General features: G+C 36.6%; 3 protein-coding genes across 3 annotated transcripts; 2 read left to right on the top strand and 1 right to left on the bottom strand.

Moving 5' to 3' along the window:
* Positions 1 to 129: 129 nt before the first annotated feature.
* Positions 130 to 2,282, top strand: LOC112169216 (B3 domain-containing protein Os01g0723500-like). The gene is made up of 4 exons (XM_024306212.2): positions 130 to 417; positions 715 to 1,440; positions 1,618 to 1,894; positions 2,014 to 2,282. The coding sequence occupies exons 1-3, from the start codon at positions 337 to 339 to the stop codon at positions 1,855 to 1,857; spliced, it is 1,047 nt and encodes a 348-aa protein (XP_024161980.1). The 5' UTR covers positions 130 to 336; the 3' UTR covers positions 1,858 to 1,894; positions 2,014 to 2,282.
* A 4,841-nt stretch (positions 2,283 to 7,123) lies between these two features.
* LOC112171246 lies at positions 7,124 to 10,958 on the bottom strand. Its single transcript, XM_024308458.1, has 3 exons — positions 10,189 to 10,958; positions 9,412 to 9,952; positions 7,124 to 9,268 (listed from the first exon to the last, which is right to left on the bottom strand). The coding sequence occupies exons 1-3, from the start codon at positions 10,956 to 10,958 to the stop codon at positions 7,124 to 7,126; spliced, it is 3,456 nt and encodes a 1,151-aa protein (XP_024164226.1).
* Positions 10,959 to 12,904: 1,946 nt separating this feature from the next.
* Positions 12,905 to 16,899, top strand: LOC112171876 (peroxidase 12). The gene is made up of 4 exons (XM_024309003.2): positions 12,905 to 12,925; positions 13,783 to 14,112; positions 14,910 to 15,104; positions 16,043 to 16,899. The coding sequence occupies exons 1-4, from the start codon at positions 12,905 to 12,907 to the stop codon at positions 16,661 to 16,663; spliced, it is 1,167 nt and encodes a 388-aa protein (XP_024164771.2). The 3' UTR covers positions 16,664 to 16,899.
* The last annotated feature ends 1,744 nt before the right edge of the window (positions 16,900 to 18,643 follow it).

The raw sequence follows: 18,643 nt of genomic DNA, 5'->3' as shown, positions 1-18,643 counted from the left end.
TCCAATTAATTAAAAAATTACAGCTACTCAACCCGTCTCACTCGCTAACCAGTTTAATCTCCAAGTTTTTTATACTCCCTATTAAATGCACACATTTTAAAAAAAATAATAATTAGGGTTTAGGCCATCCATTATGAAAAAAAAAAAAAAAAAACCAGTAGAATCCTGGAAACGTGCACTTTCAAGTGTCATAAATCTTTTCGATCTCTGTTGATTTCCCATCTTTAATTTTTTCTTTTCAATAATGGAGACAAGTGTTTGTAAGGAAAAAAAAATCACTACTAAAAGGTCTTCCCAAAACATATTCGAGAAAAGGAAGAGAAATAAAAATTCGTGATGGCAAGAACAACAAGACCAGTAAGAAGAAGAAAACCCTCCTTCTTCAAGGTTCTTATAGGTGACTTCTCTAACCACCTGGTAAGTCGTACTCCTACGTACTCGATCTCGCAATTCCACATAACCAAGAGCCTTAATTTTCTTCAATTCCATCACTCATAAATTGGTGAAGACATTGCCGAGCATGCCCTTTTCTTATATGAAATTCACTGTTCTATTCTTGCGTCAATATATTTGTGAATGAAAAAACCCTAATTTCCGACATTAGGTAGATTTTTTCTTTTGTTTGTGTATACAGAAGTTGTCTACAATGTTTAAATGTAATTTGTATACTGTAGATTGATTCATTATGCCCATCCTATATCACTTTTGTTACAGCAAATCCCGCCGGCCTTTTATAAGCACTTTGATGGGAAGGGACCTCAGCAGACCCACCTTCGGACCCTGGCTAAAACTTGGCTTGTTAATGTGGAAAAGATTGATGGCAAGTTCTTCTTCCGAAAGGGTTGGAAGAAATTTGTGCATGGAAATGGTCTGAAGCTTGGTGAATTTCTTGTTTTTCGATATTTTGGAAACTCGAAATTCTTTGTTGACATATATGGAAGAAATACCTGCAAAAAGGATTTTGTAAAGGCCGTTGAGAAAAGTGAGAAAGAGGGACATGGTAATGAAGATTACCAGGGCTTAAAAGGTGTAGCTGAAGGAACTAGGACTGGTCAAGCCACGAACAGTATTCACATCAAAGATGAAGTAATCGATACTGAATCGGAAAGATTGTTGCATCCATTGACCAGAAATACTGGAAAAGATGTTGCTCTTGAGAGAGCAAACGCTTTCAAAAGTGAAGATGAAGAAAAACAAGGAAATGATGATGAGGACGAGGATGATGATGATTCTATAAGAATCCCAAATGACCTTCCACCATGCACAAAAACAATGGAGAAATCTCCATTAGGACCACAACTTGTCAAGAGAAGGCAATCAAGTTCTAGTACTAACATTGGTGGAAAAGATGTAGCACTTCAGAAAGCCAATGCTTTCAAATCTGCAGACCCTTCTTTCGTGGTTGCAATGCATATCTCGTATGTCCACGCAGGTTATATGGTAAGCATTCTATAGAAACTGTGCTCAACCTCACCATATATATCACAACATTTTCTCACTCCTACAGTTCTTCCTTTACATGTCAGTGCAAAAAGAATTCAGCATACAAATATATTTCTTTTTACAGACAAATCAAAATGTATATCATGTATTCCTTTTCTTTAATTTTTTTCTCAGAATGTGCCATCTGCTTTTGCCAAGGGATATCTTACTAAGCGGCCTAGTGAAGTCACCCTCCAGGTTAATGGGGAAACTTGGACTGTCAATTTACAATATGAAAGAAACATGAAAAGACTCACCACAGGTTGGGCGGATTTTGTGCGAGCCAATAAGTTGGAAGTTGGTAACGCGTGTGTTTTTGTGTTGAGTAACCACGACAAGTTTATCTTTGATGTTATCGTTTACCGCGCCAAATAGAAGGTGCAAATTTCACCTTGTCCCCCTGCAACTGCAAGTAAGTAGTCTGTTGGTACTTGGTTTGTGAATTGTTTGTGCTCGATCCGATCCATTAGGTCTATGCTCCGCGTATGTTTACACATTTTTTGTTCTTTTGTATTTTGTTTTGGGCGAAAGCAATCAATCACGGGTGAGGATTCGTTCATCTCAAAAACTTCAAAGAGAAGGCAGATAGATTGATCAGTCTCTGAGATCTCCATATGTTGTTGTTTTTAATAGACTGTTGCCTGTTGTTTTGAATTTCCCAATGATACTGAATAGGATGTTATTTGAAGATTGTTTTTTTTTTTTTTTTTGAGAAGGACATTATTTGAAGATGCCCCATTCTCTGTTGGAGAATCTCTATTCAAAAATTCTGTGTTGGAGAATTATTGATTGAAGAATAGATGGTATGATTAAGAAAATGAAAAAGGATAACGAACCCTGGTACATATGATTTCTTGTGTTCAAAGCTATCTTCAGAAAAAAAAAAAAAAAAAATATATATATATATATATATATATATATATATATCTTCTTTCGTGGTTTCCATTTATTCTTTTTTCTTTTGAGAAATTTCCATTTCATAATTTTCGAAAGTAACAAGATTAACAAAGGCTGGTTGGCCTACATTTGTAGATTGTAATGCGAGGAAATAATTTGAAAGAGTGGCATGCGTGTGTCTTTGTGTTGACCAACAACATCGAAGTTTTGAATGCCATATTTCGATTTTCAGCACCATTAGTACGTAAATCTGAGTTGTAATTTTGTTCTCCATGAGTGGCATGGTTCTCCTCAATCCTCTGTTAAATTAAAAACGAAACTCTAGTAGCTAGTAGCAGAGGAAAATCAAAGAAGAAAGAAGAAAGCAGAAAGGAGGAGGAAGAAAAGGAAAAGAAGAGGCAGAAAATCGTGATGGCAAGAAATTCAAGGGCATGCAGAAATTAAAGAAGAAGAAAACCCGCTTTTCTCAAGGTTTCTGTAGTGACTTCTCCGCAAGCTAGGACATGAAAGAGAATATTCTGCACTACAATTTTATAGGATGTTTATAGTGGTGTGCCTCGAATCAACATTCTAAGCTTTATACTTCTGATTTCTGAATAATGAAGTGTCAATTGTCCAAAAACAAAGAATAATGGTGTCATGCGTTAACTTTCTACTGTGCATGCGTGGGTGGCTATGGTGGTGGTGGATGCATTATTAGGTTTGCACCCAAGGGTTATGGATGGTGGCTACGCCATCTCTCAATGGGCTGAGATCGGCAGATGGTGGTGGCTACCTGTAGATCCTAGAAGGAGCCTAAAGGGGGGTGAATTCACAACCAATTTTTTTTTTTGTTTAAAAATCTTTCTTAGGGATTGCAACTGGGTGATCAATCCTGAGAGCTGATATTGAACCGAATGTATTGAACAATCAAACAAACCAACTAAAGCATTAAAGAACACAAATTTTTGTTAACGCAGTAAACACCCTATCGAGGTAAAACATCTGCGTGGTCTTTAACTCTTGAAAGACCAAAACCAATTCACTATGAAATCAAATTACAAGATTACAACACAGTGATTGCACTGAACTCGGCATCTAGACTGACTCACTAGACTGTTTGTACTTAACTCTTGCTAATTGTTTACACAAGTGAACAAGTCAGAAATCTTAGCTATGAAACAAGCTATGAACGCAGCAAGTTCTTCTTGGAAATTTCACCTTTGAAGTTGCAATACCCAAATGACCTCATGGGATGCAAGATATGATATGTATGAATGATTGAATGGTTTGTTGTTTTTCAAATTGTTTTCAACATGGAACAAGACACTTTGAAAAACAGAAAACCAAAGAGATAGAACTTTAAACAACAAAGGGATTGAAAACCCAAATATTTTCAATCCCGAATAGGAACAGAGAACCCATATACATAGAGGAGGAAGAGGAAGGACAGTTCACTCAAAGACCCCTTAAGCTCAAATGGAGTTGGTAAACCCATACCCATAATTTCAGATTGCACATGTAAACCCATGCTCCTAATTTCAATTGGGAATACCAATTCTATAAGCCAAACACTCCAACTCCTTAATCAAAACTGACACAAGAAGAGAACCCATGAAAAACCATTGACTTTGTGAAAGAGATGCCATATATGAGCTTACTTGAGCCATGATGAAGAGGGGTCTTCTTTTGATCTTGAAGTTTGAAGCTTGATCTTGGACAAGACAGCAAGATGAGATGGGAAGGGGAAGCACGACAACAAGGCAGCAAACTGAGATGAGGTAGCAAGTTGCAATTGAACTATTCTTCAAAAATGGTCTTTGGCTTTCGACAACAAGAGAAAAAGAAGCAAGTTGCAATCATGCTAAGATGGGGAAGCTGACACCAAGGCAGCAAACTGATTTTCAAGTGAGTCTTTGACAGCAAGACAACCACAACAATTGTAATTAAACAATTATGCTGAGATGGGGAAGCTGACAGCAAAACAACCACAAGGATGAGCATGACTTGGGCTTTCACACTTTGGGCTTAATTATTGAACACATGACTTGGGCTTCTTTATGAGTAGTGTTTTGTTGAAAGACATGCAAATTATACACTTATACTAACAATCTCCCCCTTTGGCATTCCTTAACAAAACACTACTTTGCAACACAAGACTGGCCTAACACTTAGACAATAGCTGCAAAATAAACCTGAAACAATTGCACAAGCAATACCAAGTGAAGCATGGGCACAAGATAACAATGTAACCAAGCATTTGAGATCACATGAAGCATTATCAATAAGGAACAGCCACAAAAGCCACCAAGAACACCCTAAAAGCACCCTAACACTTCTCCCCCTTTTTGTCTAGGAATGACCAAGGGAAAACACTATCAAAAAATAAATAACATTCATTCAAGAGCACAAATTAGCAGAAAAATGCAAATGGCCAATTTGAATAACATTTTCGAGCTAACAACCTTCAATTTTAAAGTACACAAGGAAAACCACATTTATCAATGAATACTCTCCCTCAATATATGCAGCGGATTATTGAGAATCTTAAAGATGCAAGCAAGCAAGAATGAGAGACATAGGCAATCCCAGATTTATCTTAACAAGTCAGGCAAAGGGCCACAGAGGATTGCAGACTAGATTTGAATCCCTCCAGATCCCACAAAGAAAATCAAGACACTTTGACAGTTCTATTTTGTAAACACAGCTCAAGGATGACTTGTAGCATTTCATGATTCTTGAATTTTTGAGAAACTTGAGCTAAACCATCCAAGGGATAAGAATTGATACACAAGAGATCATAAAGGAATGAGATGAAGTCCTATTTGTTTTCATTGATCCTTATCTCTCCAAATTTTTTTTTTTAAACTTTTTATTTAGCTCATAATCATTGGCTTTGTTAAGCTGGAGCTTTTAGGAATAAAACCATATTTATGACCCATGTAACAAGTCTTATGTCAATGGCTCTCAAACTAGTTGGTTTTAAGGCATTAAGTGTAACAAGGACACTCCAAAAGACATATCAACTAGAGTCAAAAAGAGGATATCAAACAAGAAGATACCATCGGGGTGACCAAGTCATTCCCTTTTCTTCCCAATCCTCATATCGTTCACCACGACCGAGGCCCGTTTACTTTGGGAATAGCCTAGCCAAGCTTCTCTAAATATTTTCATAAAAAAGCATACACTATTCATCTCAAACCAACATAAAAACTGAGCACAATATGAAACCCCACAAGAGATTTAGGTGCAAGTGTTTAAGATGATAGACTTTTTAACAAAAATGAGCAGTGAACAATAGAAAGCTGATGCAAAGAGTCTTGAGAACCTTGAGTGACCAAGAACAAACTACCCTCTGATCTTAGATCAAGACATGATCAGTATTTTCCAGGATTGAAACAATGCATGCAATCCCCAAAGGAAATAAAACACTTATTTTTCACAACCTACACTAAATGCAGCACACATAATATACAACACACAACTTGCATAAATGAGTGAGAATATTCAGGCAGTAGGACACACACCAATAAACTTCCTAAGAAATGCAAAACGAAGATTGTCTAAGGGTTTTGTAAACAAATCAGCCAATTGATTTTCAGTGGGAATGAATTCTAACTCAAGGATATTTGCATCAACAAGATCACGAATGAAATGATATCGAATATCAATATGCTTTGTGCGTAAGTGCTGAACAGGATTCTTAGAGATGTTAATGGCACTAGTGTTGTCACAAAAGATTGACAACTTACCTTGAGGGAAACCATAGTCGTTCAACATTTGTTTCATCCATAACATTTGGGTGCAACAACTACCAGCTGCAATGTACTCAGCTTCGGCAGTTGAGAGAGACACACAATTTTGCTTCTTGCTATGCCATGAAACAAGATTGTTTCCCACAAAGAAACATCCACCCGAGGTGCTTCTTCAATCATCCACATTTCCTGCCCAATCCGAGTCAGTATAACCTGTAATCTCAACATTGGAATCAAAGGTGTACACCACCCCATAGTTAGAAGTTCCAGAAACATATCTAATGATGCGTTTAACAGCCTTTAGATGTGATTCCTTATGATTAGCTTGATATCTAGCACAAACACCAACACTAAAAGAAATATCGGGTCTGCTAGCAGTAAGGTACAACAAGCTTCCTATCATGCTTCTATACCAGGTTTGATCAACACTAATTCTAGTCAAATCCACATTAAGTTTTGAACTAGTTCCCATGGGATTTCGGACAGCAGTAGCAGCATCCAAACCAAACATTTTCACAAGGCCATTAGCATATTTGGTTTGAGAGATGTAGAGACCATCACTCCTTTGTTGGACTTGCAGACCAAGAAAATAATTCAATTTGCCACACAAACTCATTTCAAACTCATTTTTCATGATATTAGTGAATTCTTCAATCAATGAATCTGAAGTTGAACCAAAAACAATGTAACCCACATAGACTTGAGCAAGAATTAAATGATGAGAAGTTCTTTTTACAAACAAAGTTTTGTCAATTGAACCTCTAACATAGCCTTTATCCAAAAGATGAGAGGAAAGTCTCTCATACCAAGCTCTAGGGCCTTGTTTCAGCCCATAGAGAGCTTTCTTAATTCTATACACATGGTCGAGATGGATAGGATCTATGAATCCTGCAGGTTGTTCAACATACACTTCTTCTTGAAGAAGACCATTTAAAAACGCATTTTTCACATCCATTTGATAAAGAGTAAACCTCAAATGACATGCAATGGCAAAGAGAAGACGAACAAATTCAAGCCTTGCAAGGGGGCAAAGGTTTCATCAAAATCAAGACCTTCAACTTGAGAATACCCTTGAGCAACAAGCCTTGCTTTGTTGCAGGTAATCTGACCATTTTCATCAGATTTGTTTTTGAAAATCCATTTTGTTCCAATGACATATGAAGAGTCCAGTCTAGGAACCAAATACCACACATCATTTCTAGCAAATTGACACAATTCATCATGGCATTTATCCAATTAACATCACACAAAGCCTCTTTAACATTTTTAGGTTCTATAACAGAAACAAAACCATAAACTGTAATGATGCTAATATCTTCTTGATGTTTTGCAATGAAGCATGAAAGAATAGAGAGATTGCTTACAACCTTTTTTGCTTGTCTCCTTGTTTTCAAACCATCATTCACATCACCAATGATGTCAGAAGAGGAATGATCCTTATGTACTTGTTGCTGTCCAGTTCTGTAAACTGGCTGGATTGCAGAGGTATCATCAATCCCCTCTGAAGCTTCCTCATCTTCTTGGCCTTCAGCAGCAGCAGCAGCATCATCATCCTTTTCTCTCTCGAAAAGTACCTGATCAAAACTTATACAAGGAGTATGCGAGAGCACAATTGAGTCATCAATAGATACATTAATGGTTTCCATCACAGAACAAGTTCTCTTGTTATACACCCTATAAGCTCTACTATTCAATGAGTAACCAAGAAAGACTCCCTTGTCACTTTTAACATCAAATTTGGCAAGGTATTCTCTATCCCTATAGATGTAACAAGGGTTGCCAAACACTCTCAAATGGCTCACATTTGGTTTCTTTCCTTTCAAAACCTCATAAGGAGTTTTTTCAGTTCCGGGTCTAAAAATGACTCTATTAATGGTATAGCAAGCATTGCTAATTTCTTCTGCCCAAAAAGTATGAGCAAGATTAGCAAAGTTCAACATAACTGTTCCCATTTCAATTAAGACCCTGTTTTTCCTTTCCACAACACCATTTTGTTGAGGAGTTTTTGGAGCCGAGAACTCATGCTTAATTCCCATTTCACAACAAAACTTATCAAATGAAGCATTTTCAAATTCAGTTCCATGATCAGTTCTAAGTCTAACAATGCATCTATTTGAAGAATATTGCTCATTTAAAATCATTTTGCACAAGCTTTGAAAGTTGTCAAAAGCATCAGATTTTTCACTCAAGAATTTCACCCAAGTGAACCTAGAAAAATCATCGACTAGAACAAGCATGTACTTCTTACCACCTAAGCTTCTAGTTTGAATAGGTCCAACAAAATCCATATGCATTAAATCCAAGGGTTGTGAAGTAGACACAAATTTAGTGATCCTATGTGAAGAACGAGTTTGCTTACCAAGCTTGCAACCCTCACACATACCAGATGGTTTCCCACTCAATTTGAGCAAACCTCTTACCCCTTCTTTGGTGGATAACTTCACCAAGTCTTGGTAGTTCACATGGCAGAGGCGTCTGTGCCAAAGATTGAGAGTATCTTCAGTTGAGGAGGAACTAAGACAAATCTGAGAAGACATAGAATCATTAGCGTTAACACAATAACAATGATCTTTGGATCGTAGTCCACCCATGACACTCTTACCCTTACCATCAAGAACAAGACATCTCAACTTATTGAATCTAACCTCTTCAAAGTCATCACTCAATTGACTCACACTAATGAGATTAGCTTGGAGTCCTTCAACATACAACACATTTTTTAAATTTGGGATACTAGGAGCAGTTACAATCCCTTTTCCCACAACCTTTGCTTTCTTTCCATCACCAAAAGTGACAGAACCACTGATAACTTCATCATAGAAGGATGAGAACCAGTTTTTATCACCTGTCATGTGCCTAGAACACCCACTATCCAAATACCAAGTATCAGCTCTTCTAGATGATAGAGCCGTAAGAGCAACCAAACAAGTAGCAATGAAGTAATTTTCTTCAACATGTGAGAAACAAAAAGAAGATAGAAGACACATTTCAGAAGGTTCCGAATCAGTTCCACAAATGTCAAAGGGCTTAAAATCAGCAGAGGCAAGTGGATGAAATGACTTATTTTTCTTTGCCCAAACAGTTTTTTCTTTTATCGGGATTGCAACAAGTTTAGCAATCCTTCCAAATTCTTTCAAAGATTTTTCCAGAGTTGACTGTAAAGAAGAAACAGAGAATTTTCATGACACCTTGTAGACTTTTGAGGACTATTTATGAGTTTATGATACCTTGGTCTAATGTGTCCAGAGATACCACAATAGTGACAAATGGGAATGAATCTTTTGGATGACTTAGGGACACTTTGTTTAGGCAACAATTTACTTTTCACAAACATAGTCGGCTTTGTAGAGAAGCTTTCTCCAGAAAGAAAATCAAGACCCTTTTTATCCCTATCAACTTTGCCCATTCCAATCATTTTGGAAACCTTATCAGATCCAATTGAAAATTTTGAAAACTTTTCTTGAGAATCACCTAAGGATTTTTCAAGAGTGATTTTTTCAGAAGTTAGAGAATTGACCAACCTGATTTGAGCATTGACATTCTCTTGCAGAGTCTCCACTTGACTTACCAATGCATTTCTTTCAATTTCCCACTTCTTCTTGTAGGATTGCAACTTCTCTGCGATCCCAGATTTTTCTTTTTCACAAACAGCAAGTTGATCCTTTAATTCGTCAATCTTTCCAATCATTATTTTTAAGGCTTTGTACAGTTGCTCGAACTTGTTAGAGGCTACCTTCTCAGAGTGCTCATCATCATCAGATTCATCTGAGGACTCATTTTGGGTGGTACCAACAAGGGCAACATTCTCCTCTTCATGGTCGGACTGAGTTTCCGATTCACTATCATTCCAAGAGGTTTTAAAAGCTCTATTTGATTGAGACTTTAGTTTTTTGTTTGCACAATCAGCAGCAAGATGACCATATCCTTGAAACTCAAAACATTTTGGTTTTTCACCAAAAGACTTCTTTTGAAAAAACTTTGAGGACTTTGAGAATTAGTCATTTGAAACATCATCATTCTGATTTCTTTTGGAAGAAGAGAACCAGAAAAATTTCTAGAGCTAGAGGAGGGTGACCTTGCAGATTTAAGAATTTTTTTGAACTGTTTTGTGAGAAGAGCAAATTCTTCTAGATTAAAATCAGAAAGGTCTTCCTCTTTTTTCAAAGTGCTTAGAGCAATTGTTTTTTCTTTCTGACCCTTTTTCCTTTTTGACTCAAAGGTTTTCAAATTTCCCACAAACTCATCTAATGAGTATGTATCAAAATCTTGAGCTTCCTCAATGGCAATTTGTTTAGCCTCAAAACTAGGAGGAAGAGCTCGAAGAAACTTTTTCATAATTCTATGCTCTAAAATAGGATCACCCAACCCATGACATTGATTGGTAACATTGATGAGGCGACTATGGAAGTCATCAATAGATTCATCCTCTCTCATAGTCATTTGTTCAAATTCAAGCACAAGGCTTTGAAGTTTTTGTGCCTTCACCTTTTTATTACCCTCATGAGTGGTTTGAAGTAATTCCCAAGAAGCTTTAGCAGTTGGACAATTTGTAATTCTTTTTCTTTCCTTATCCGACAAGGCAGCAAAAAGGCTATAGCGAGCTTTAGTATCACATTTGTGATCTGATTGCTCAGCAACAGTCCACTCACCTCTCGGTTTAGGAATAAGATTTGAAGTTTCAGCTTCATTTATAGTTGGTTCTATCCAACCCTTCTCCATGATGTTCCATAACTTATCCTCTTGAGATTGCAGGAAAGCCATCATCATTACTTTCCATTGAGAGTAATCTTTCCCATCAAAATATGGAGGAGAGTTAATAGAGCTAGATACTCTATCACGGTCCATTCTACGAGGCCAGAGGAACACACCAACACAGGTTAGTGACCCGCTCTGATACCAATTGTAGATCCTAGAAGGACCCTAGAGGGGGGTGAATACGCTCACAACCAATTTTTTTTTTTGTTCAAAAACTTTCTCAGGGATTGCAACTGGGTGATCAATCCTGAGAGCTGATATTGAACTGAATGTATTGAACAATCAAACAAACCAACTAAAGCATTAAAGAACACAGATTTTTGTTAACGCAGTAAACACCCTATCGAGGTAAAACATTTGCGTGGTCTTTAACTCTTGAAAGACCAAAACCAATTCACTATGAAATCAAATTACAAGATTACAACACAGTGATTGCACTGAACTCGGCAACCATTCTAAACTGACTCACTAGACTGTTTGTACTTAACTCTTGATAATTGTTTACACAAGTGAACAACTCAGAAATCTCAGCTATGAAACAAGCTATGAACGCAGCAAGTTCTTCTTGGAGATTTCACCTTTGAAGTTGCAATACCCAAATGACCTCATGAGATGCAAGATATGATATGTATGAATGATGGAATGGTTTGTTATTTTTCAAATTGTTTTCAACATGGAACAAGACACTTTGAAAAACAGAAAACCAAAGAGATAGAACTTTAAACAACAAAGGGATTGAAAACCCAAATATTTTCAATCCCAAATAGGAACAGAGAACCCATATATATAGAGAGGAGGAAGAGGAAGGACAGTTCACTCAAAGACCCCTTAAGCTCAAATGGAGTTGGCAAACCTATACCCATAATTTTAGATTGCAAATGTAAACCCATGCTCCTAATTTCAATTGGGAATACCAATTCTATAAGCCAAACACTCCAACTCCTTAATCAAAACTGACACAAGAAGGGAACCCATGAAAAATCATTGACTTTGTGAAAGAGATGCCATATATGAGCTTACTTGAGCCATGATGAAGAGGGGTCTTCTTTTGATCTTGAAGTTTGAAGCTTGATCTTGGACAAGACAGCAAGATGAGATGGGATGGGGAAGCACAACAACAAGGCAGCAAACTGAGATGAGGTAGCAAGTTGCAATTGAACTATTCTTCAAAGATGGTCTTTGGCTTTCGACAACAAGAGAAAAAGAAGCAAGTTGCAATCATGCTAAGATGGGGAAGCTGACACCAAGGCAACAAACTGATCTTCAAGTCTTCAAGTGAGTCTTTGACAGCAAGACAACCACAACAATTGTAATTAAACAATTATGCTGAGATGGGGAAGCTGACAGCAAAACAACCACAAGGATGAGCATGAATTGGGCTTTCACACTTTGGGCTTAATTACTGAACACATGACTTGGGCTTCTTCATGAGTAGTGTTTTGTTAAAAGAGGGAATGCCAATTATATACTTATACTAATACTACCTGTCTCTTTCAGAACTAGCTTGAGGTGTTCCCAATTTGTTTGATTTTTGGCGTGGTTCCAATTGATGACGGTGGAGCCATTTTTCAAAGATTCCAAGATTTCTGCACATTTTATTTGTGGTAAAAAGAGAATACATCCTTTCAAAAAAAAAAAAAAAAGAGAATACATAAAATCCTTCTCTCTTCTTTGAAAAGTAGGCATATTATCTTTAGAATAGTTAGCAATACACCAATTTGCCATTCATTTGTAGGGTTTGTTGTTTAGTTTCTTTTCCTTCTTCTTTGTGTTTGATTCAAACAACATTATAAATTGACGTGTACATCTTTTCTTTTCGATGATATATCGACACGTACACTTATAGCACGTGCTATTATTGAACATGGAAAGAGTTCTGCTCTAACTATCTAGCTACGATGTACACGTCAATTGTCCACTCTTCGACCACAGATTGGTAGCAAGTCAAAACTTGCATATGGTTGGTAAGGAATTACGGGAGATTGTGTATAGCTAGATACAAGCTATAATCTGAATCTTTATAACTCAGTAGAAAAATGGCAAAAGAGTTTAATTTGGTTCCTAACTATTGATGGCATGGAGACATTTTCATACTGAATTTATAGCAACCCTACACCTTGATACATCCATTTAGCTTAGTGCCCAAGTTTTAGCTACCCTGTACTTAACTAAACAAAAAATTTGAACATATTTTATGCCTACAATATTATTGGATCCAAAATCTTCTTCCTGGTAGTTTCATCATCTTCTTCATAGTGTTATTAACAAATATTATAATCGTGTTCACACAATCACATAATACATATACAAATATCTAATTTTGATCAAATTTTTTTTTATAAACCCGAATATATAATATCTTTTTCCTAAATGCCCTAAAAAGCGACCATGAATGTGTCAAACACACTTATTACAGCTAATGATTAAGTCTATGACTGGTGCATATCTTTATAAATTTTCAAACACATTTAAGGGTTAAGTGAATGGGCACGCGTTCGCTAGAATTATTAATTTAATAAGCTTGTCATATAAATCTTCATGGCAAAACAACAGTAAACAATCCCCATATATCCCACATAGCCCACTTCAAGGAAAGTCACTAGCTGCCTTTTGACAAATTCCACCAGACCATGTTACAATGTTACATTCTTGGGTTGGGTGGCAAGTTTGATTATGCTGGATTGCTGGCCAATTACTGTTCAATTTCACTTCTTTTTTAATCCGTCCTTTGTTGGATAAGATTCCTATTGACTGACTTTTCTAGATGCCCGGAGAGCCAAGCAAAGCTTTCAATTTCAATCAATTTATAAGGTGAGAACGTGATCGTTTTTTTTTTATCAAAAGTCAGGAGCCCAAAGTCATTTTTAATTGTTCTTGAACAAAAAAGACGTACCCAAAATTAGTATAAATTAAGTTAAAAAGCTTGAAAATATGGAGCACATCTGCCTATAAAAAGAGGGCCTTTTGCTGTGAAACGTACTACTACTATCTCACCATGGCTAGTTTTGCTTCTCTTTGCTCTCTGCTTCTGATCGTGTCTTCTGTTTTAGTTTCTTCCTACTTTGGTGTCTCCGAGGCAAAACCCTCAGTTCATCTAGTTAAAGGGCTCTCTTGGTCCTTCTATGATTCTAACTGTCCTAAGCTCGAATCCATTGTAAGAAAGCAGCTCAAGAAGGTCTTCAAGAAAGACATTGGCCAGGCTGCTGGCTTGCTTCGTCTCCATTTCCATGACTGCTTTGTTCAGGTAATTAACTTCAACAGAGCATTCCTAATCTTTGATTTAATTTTGTATTTTGTATGAGGCTATTTAATCCCAACCCATTTTTGGAACCGGAAGGTTACTCGGAACCCAGATAATCAAAATGGCCGACCAGTAATTTACACAACATAGGCATTTTGTTTACTTATATGGTGAAAGTGGACCTGCTTCTTTCTTTTGGGTAGTGCTAATCTGTGCATATATAGCTGTATGTTAATTATGTTCTTATGTTTTTCAAGACTGACTTGTTGTTCAAAACTTCAAACCTATATAGATTTGATTCAATTGTGTATGGGAAAGATCACTGGAAACCCAGATGATCAAAATTGCTGCTAATTAGTTACTTGTATAATGGATCACTGATGATCATTCGTTGACCATTTTCTTTACATAAATAGCAAAATTGGTGCTTTTTTCTGTATGGTTTGTATGGTTCTTCATACTAAATTGTTGTTCAGTAGGATTATGTAGTAGAAATTATCGAAGTCAATGCCAAATTGGAGCTTGTTATACTTTGACCAAAGCATGTATTGTGGAACTTAAGCTACCTATCAACAAAACTTTTGAAGCACAGCTGAGAGCCATCTTGAATAATCTTTATACATAACCAATTGATATTATTACTTGCAGTTATTATAATCAGATGGTTTATGTCAGTCACTGAGTTAATTTTAGTCCTACCTTTTTAAAAAAAAGAGTTGGTGAGACTTTTGATTGGGAGCGTTGAGACCGATATATAATGCATGCGTACATGTCAAACTGAATAAATATTGATATTGCAGGGATGTGATGGGTCAGTTTTGCTTGATGGATCAGCGAGTGGTCCAAGTGAGCAGGAGGCACCTCCAAACCTGAGTTTGAGGGCCACGGCCTTCGAAATCATCGATGACCTCCGTGAGCTAGTTCATAGCAAATGTGGGAGGGTTGTTTCTTGTGCTGATATAGCTGCTCTTGCTGCTAGGGATTCTGTTTTCCTGGTAAGTAATTATTTTTTCCTCTTGCCAATTATATTGCTATATATACATGTATATCACTTTCTACATCCATCTAATGTAGAAATGAGCTAAAAGACATAGTTGATATCTGATTTTTGACCAATTATTGAGATAGGTACTGAATAAAGGCAGAAATTTTTGCAGTACAGATATGTTTTTTTGAAATATTTACTGTGGGTGCAGATATTTTTGCTTCTCTGCTGTCCATTTTTTGGCACAGATCTCAAAGATATTTATCCTATAGAATTACAACACACACAGTGCTTTTCAAAAGCATGTATCCTACATGAAAAACAGGATGTTAGTGTTGGGGTGTGGGTGGACAATGAATTTGTTTGTGTTAGAAATATTAAAGATATTTAACAATCTTGACTAACCCAACAGCTTATAATTAAGAGGACTACTCTATCCTTGCCTAATTGATAAGTAATTGTGAGGTCATTGTGCAGAATTTCAACACACACAGTGAGCATGAGACTCATTCAGCTTCTTATCTTATGCCTTGTTATATAAATGGTTTACTTTAATTTCTTTGAGGAATCTTATGAGCTAATTCCTTTCTTAATCCCTAGTCCATGAGTACTTAAAACATTTAAAAGTTTCCCACGTTTGAAAGTTTGCTGGGAAGCTTACCAGGAGAGGGAATCCTGGGATATATTGTACTTTATTAAGATGCATGTTCATATTAACATGTGACTTTTCTTTTTTTAAAATATTTTACTTTACAAATAACAAATCTTAGAAGCTTTAGTGGTTAGATTTCTGCTGCTTTTCCACATTAATTACTGAAATATGAGCTAATGATAATAACATGTCAGGAACAAATGCAAAATATTAAAACCTTACAGAATGTGAAGAACATTTTCAAGTTGGATATTAGCAAGTTGTTGATTAAATGATTAATATTTCTTTTGCTGCAGTCAGGTGGCCCTGACTATGAAGTACCACTGGGAAGAAAGGATGGACTAAACTTTGCAACAAGGAATGAAACCCTAGCTAACCTCCCTGCACCAACAAGCAACACTACTACTCTTCTCACAGAACTTGCCAAGAAAAACTTGGATGCCACTGATGTGGTAGCCCTCTCAGGTGGCCACACCATTGGACTTGGCCATTGTACATCCTTCACTGAACGGCTCTATCCAACCCAAGACCCTAGCATGGACGAAACTTTTGCCAATGACCTTAAGGAAGTTTGTCCTGCATCGGACACAAATGCCACAACTGTGCTTGATATTCGCTCGCCTGATACATTCGACAACAAGTACTACGTTGATCTCGTGAACCGCCAAGGTCTATTCACATCGGACCAAGATTTATACACAGATAAAAGGACACGCGACATTGTCACCAGCTTTGCTGTCAATCAGACATTGTTCTTCGAGCAATTTGTTCATTCCATGATCAAGATGGGGCAATTGAGCGTACTAACTGGTTCCAAAGGTGAAATTCGCGCTAATTGCTCAGTGAGGAACTCAGACAACGCAGATTACTTGAAATCCGTGGTGGAAGAGGATGAGGAGAGTTTGTCTGAGTTTTAAGGAGTGAATCTGTTCAACATGTTAATTAACTTGTTTATGCATGGACTGCTTCTTCTCATGTTTCTTCTTCCTTCTTATGATGAAGGTTAATAAATCTGTAACAGTTCAGTGTGTTTGCTTACATAGTTTCAACCTGTGGTTTCTTTCCTCATCTGGTGTATATATGTATATCGATCTTTGGGCCAAAAATATGTACGATTTCACATTAATGTATACTTATGACAATACAAGCTAAACCATTTGTTATCAGTTATCACTACCAAACACTCGAGTCAACTGACCTAATCAGTTAACAAGACTGGTCAAAGTGTGAAGTTTATGAAAAATCAATTCCCGGTACCTAGTTGAAAATGGTGGGGTTGCTGATTTCAAACGCATGGCTAGTAATTTAATTCGAGTTAACGAGACTGGTCAAATTGTGAAGTTCATGAAAAATCAATTCACGGTACGTAGTTGAAAGTGGTGGGGTTGCTGATTTCAAACGCCATGTAATTTTCAGTTAAAATTAGGTTAATAGGATCGATTCCCCTCCAATATAACAAAAAGAAGTAATTATTCTTTTTCACGTTAACTCTTACACCATATTTGGTTCACGAATTTGAAAAATTAGGAAAGGGAAATCATTTCTTTCATTTGTTTGGTAGGCACAAGCTTGGAGAAACTATTTTCCTAACAGATGAGAAAATAGGGTGGAAAATGGTTCATTTTAAAACCCATGAGATTGATTTTCCTTTCTTCTCTCTCAACATTTATTACGAAAATTTAAGACTATAATATCCCTACTCAAATGTGTTATTGCTAATTTCACACATGATGATAAATTTTAAAATAGAAGGGTATTATTGAAACATTGATATATTTTTTCTTTCATTTCCTGAACTAACCAAACACTGGAAGGGAAATTAGATAGTCTTTCTTAAATGTTTTCCTTGCTTTACCAAACACTGGAAAGAAAACTTGACAAGATTCATCCCCGTAGGAAAGACAATTGAAAAAATTTCCTTTCCATAAGCCAAACGGAGCCTTATTTCTTCTCCCATTCACCAAACAAGTACATAACACATTGATTAACCTGATTTCTATATATCCCCATGTACGTCAATCCCTTTGACATGTACAAACCATCATTAACACAACACATTGAAATTATCTCGCATTATTTTGCAACATTAATAATAAATGTGCATCTCATAATACAAAAAGCTGAAACAAAAATGGGCCTTCAGTGACGATTAGGCAATGATAGTGAAATTGTAGGCTTAGGTGGTGTTGTCAATTATGAGGGAAATTCTAGTGTAGTGGTGGGTATCTCATACCCACATTTACAAAAGTGAGAATAAATTTTGTTGTCAAAGTTGTAATTTGAGTTCTACTTTGTGTAATCTTAGTTTTAATAATGGTAATTACACCTCTTACGACATTTTACAAGTTTTTGAACAAATTCGTTGTCAATGTTATAATCTTAGTTCTAATAATGGTAATTACACATCTTACGACATTTTTACAAGCTTTTGAACAAATTCGTTGTCAATGTTGTAATTTTTGTTTAACTATATGTAAATAGTGTAAATGAATATGGTAACTTTTGTTCTCAATGTTGTAATTTTGGTTCAAATACTTGTAAATTTTTGTTCAAATAGTTGTAAATGAGTGTATCTCACACCCACCAGTGCACTAGCTTGTCTCCAATTATGATGGCAACAACATATACGTATCCGTCACTAACATATTCAGCAACGGCATGAAGGGTCGCATTGCATTTCTCCATGACTTTCACACTGAATTGAAGATGGCGTGTTGCTACTACGTACAAACATGCACGCTCAAAACTTCTCTCTCTCCCCTCATCAGAATCCAAAGCTCCATTCTCTATTCTCAAACGCCCCATACTCCTCGACAAACCCCCTCAGAGCATGACCAATCATCTCCGCATCGTCCACCATCACTGAAGACCCGGCCATCTTAGTCCATATCTCATCA

Source organism: Rosa chinensis, chromosome 6 (genome assembly GCF_002994745.2).
Source record: "Rosa chinensis cultivar Old Blush chromosome 6, RchiOBHm-V2, whole genome shotgun sequence".
In the NCBI taxonomy this organism is placed as follows: Eukaryota; Viridiplantae; Streptophyta; class Magnoliopsida; order Rosales; family Rosaceae; genus Rosa; species Rosa chinensis.
The sequence above is the reverse complement of the archived record's forward strand: the minus strand, read 5'-3'. Positions and strand labels throughout refer to the sequence as shown.

Bases quoted from the DNA above. Each gene is read 5' to 3' on its own strand.
- LOC112169216 (XM_024306212.2), top strand. From the start codon at position 337: ATGGCAAGAACAACAAGACCAGTAAGAAGAAGAAAACCCTCCTTCTTC. The intron at 418-714 runs GTAAGTCGTACT...CTTTTGTTACAG, and splicing joins GTGACTTCTCTAACCACCTG to CAAATCCCGCCGGCCTTTTA. The intron at 1,441-1,617 runs GTAAGCATTCTA...TTTTTTTCTCAG, and splicing joins ATGTCCACGCAGGTTATATG to AATGTGCCATCTGCTTTTGC.
- LOC112171246 (XM_024308458.1), bottom strand. From the start codon at position 10,958: ATGGACCGTGATAGAGTATCTAGCTCTATTAACTCTCCTCCATATTTT. The intron at 9,953-10,188 runs GTCACCCTCCTC...TTGGAATGATAG, and splicing joins AAAATTCTTAAATCTGCAAG to TGAATCGGAAACTCAGTCCG. The intron at 9,269-9,411 runs GTCCCTAAGTCA...TCTTCTTTACAG, and splicing joins AATTGTTGCCTAAACAAAGT to TCAACTCTGGAAAAATCTTT.
- LOC112171876 (XM_024309003.2), top strand. From the start codon at position 12,905: ATGGCAAAAGAGTTTAATTTG. The intron at 12,926-13,782 runs GTTCCTAACTAT...GTATAAATTAAG, and splicing joins TGGCAAAAGAGTTTAATTTG to TTAAAAAGCTTGAAAATATG. The intron at 14,113-14,909 runs GTAATTAACTTC...TTGATATTGCAG, and splicing joins TCCATGACTGCTTTGTTCAG to GGATGTGATGGGTCAGTTTT.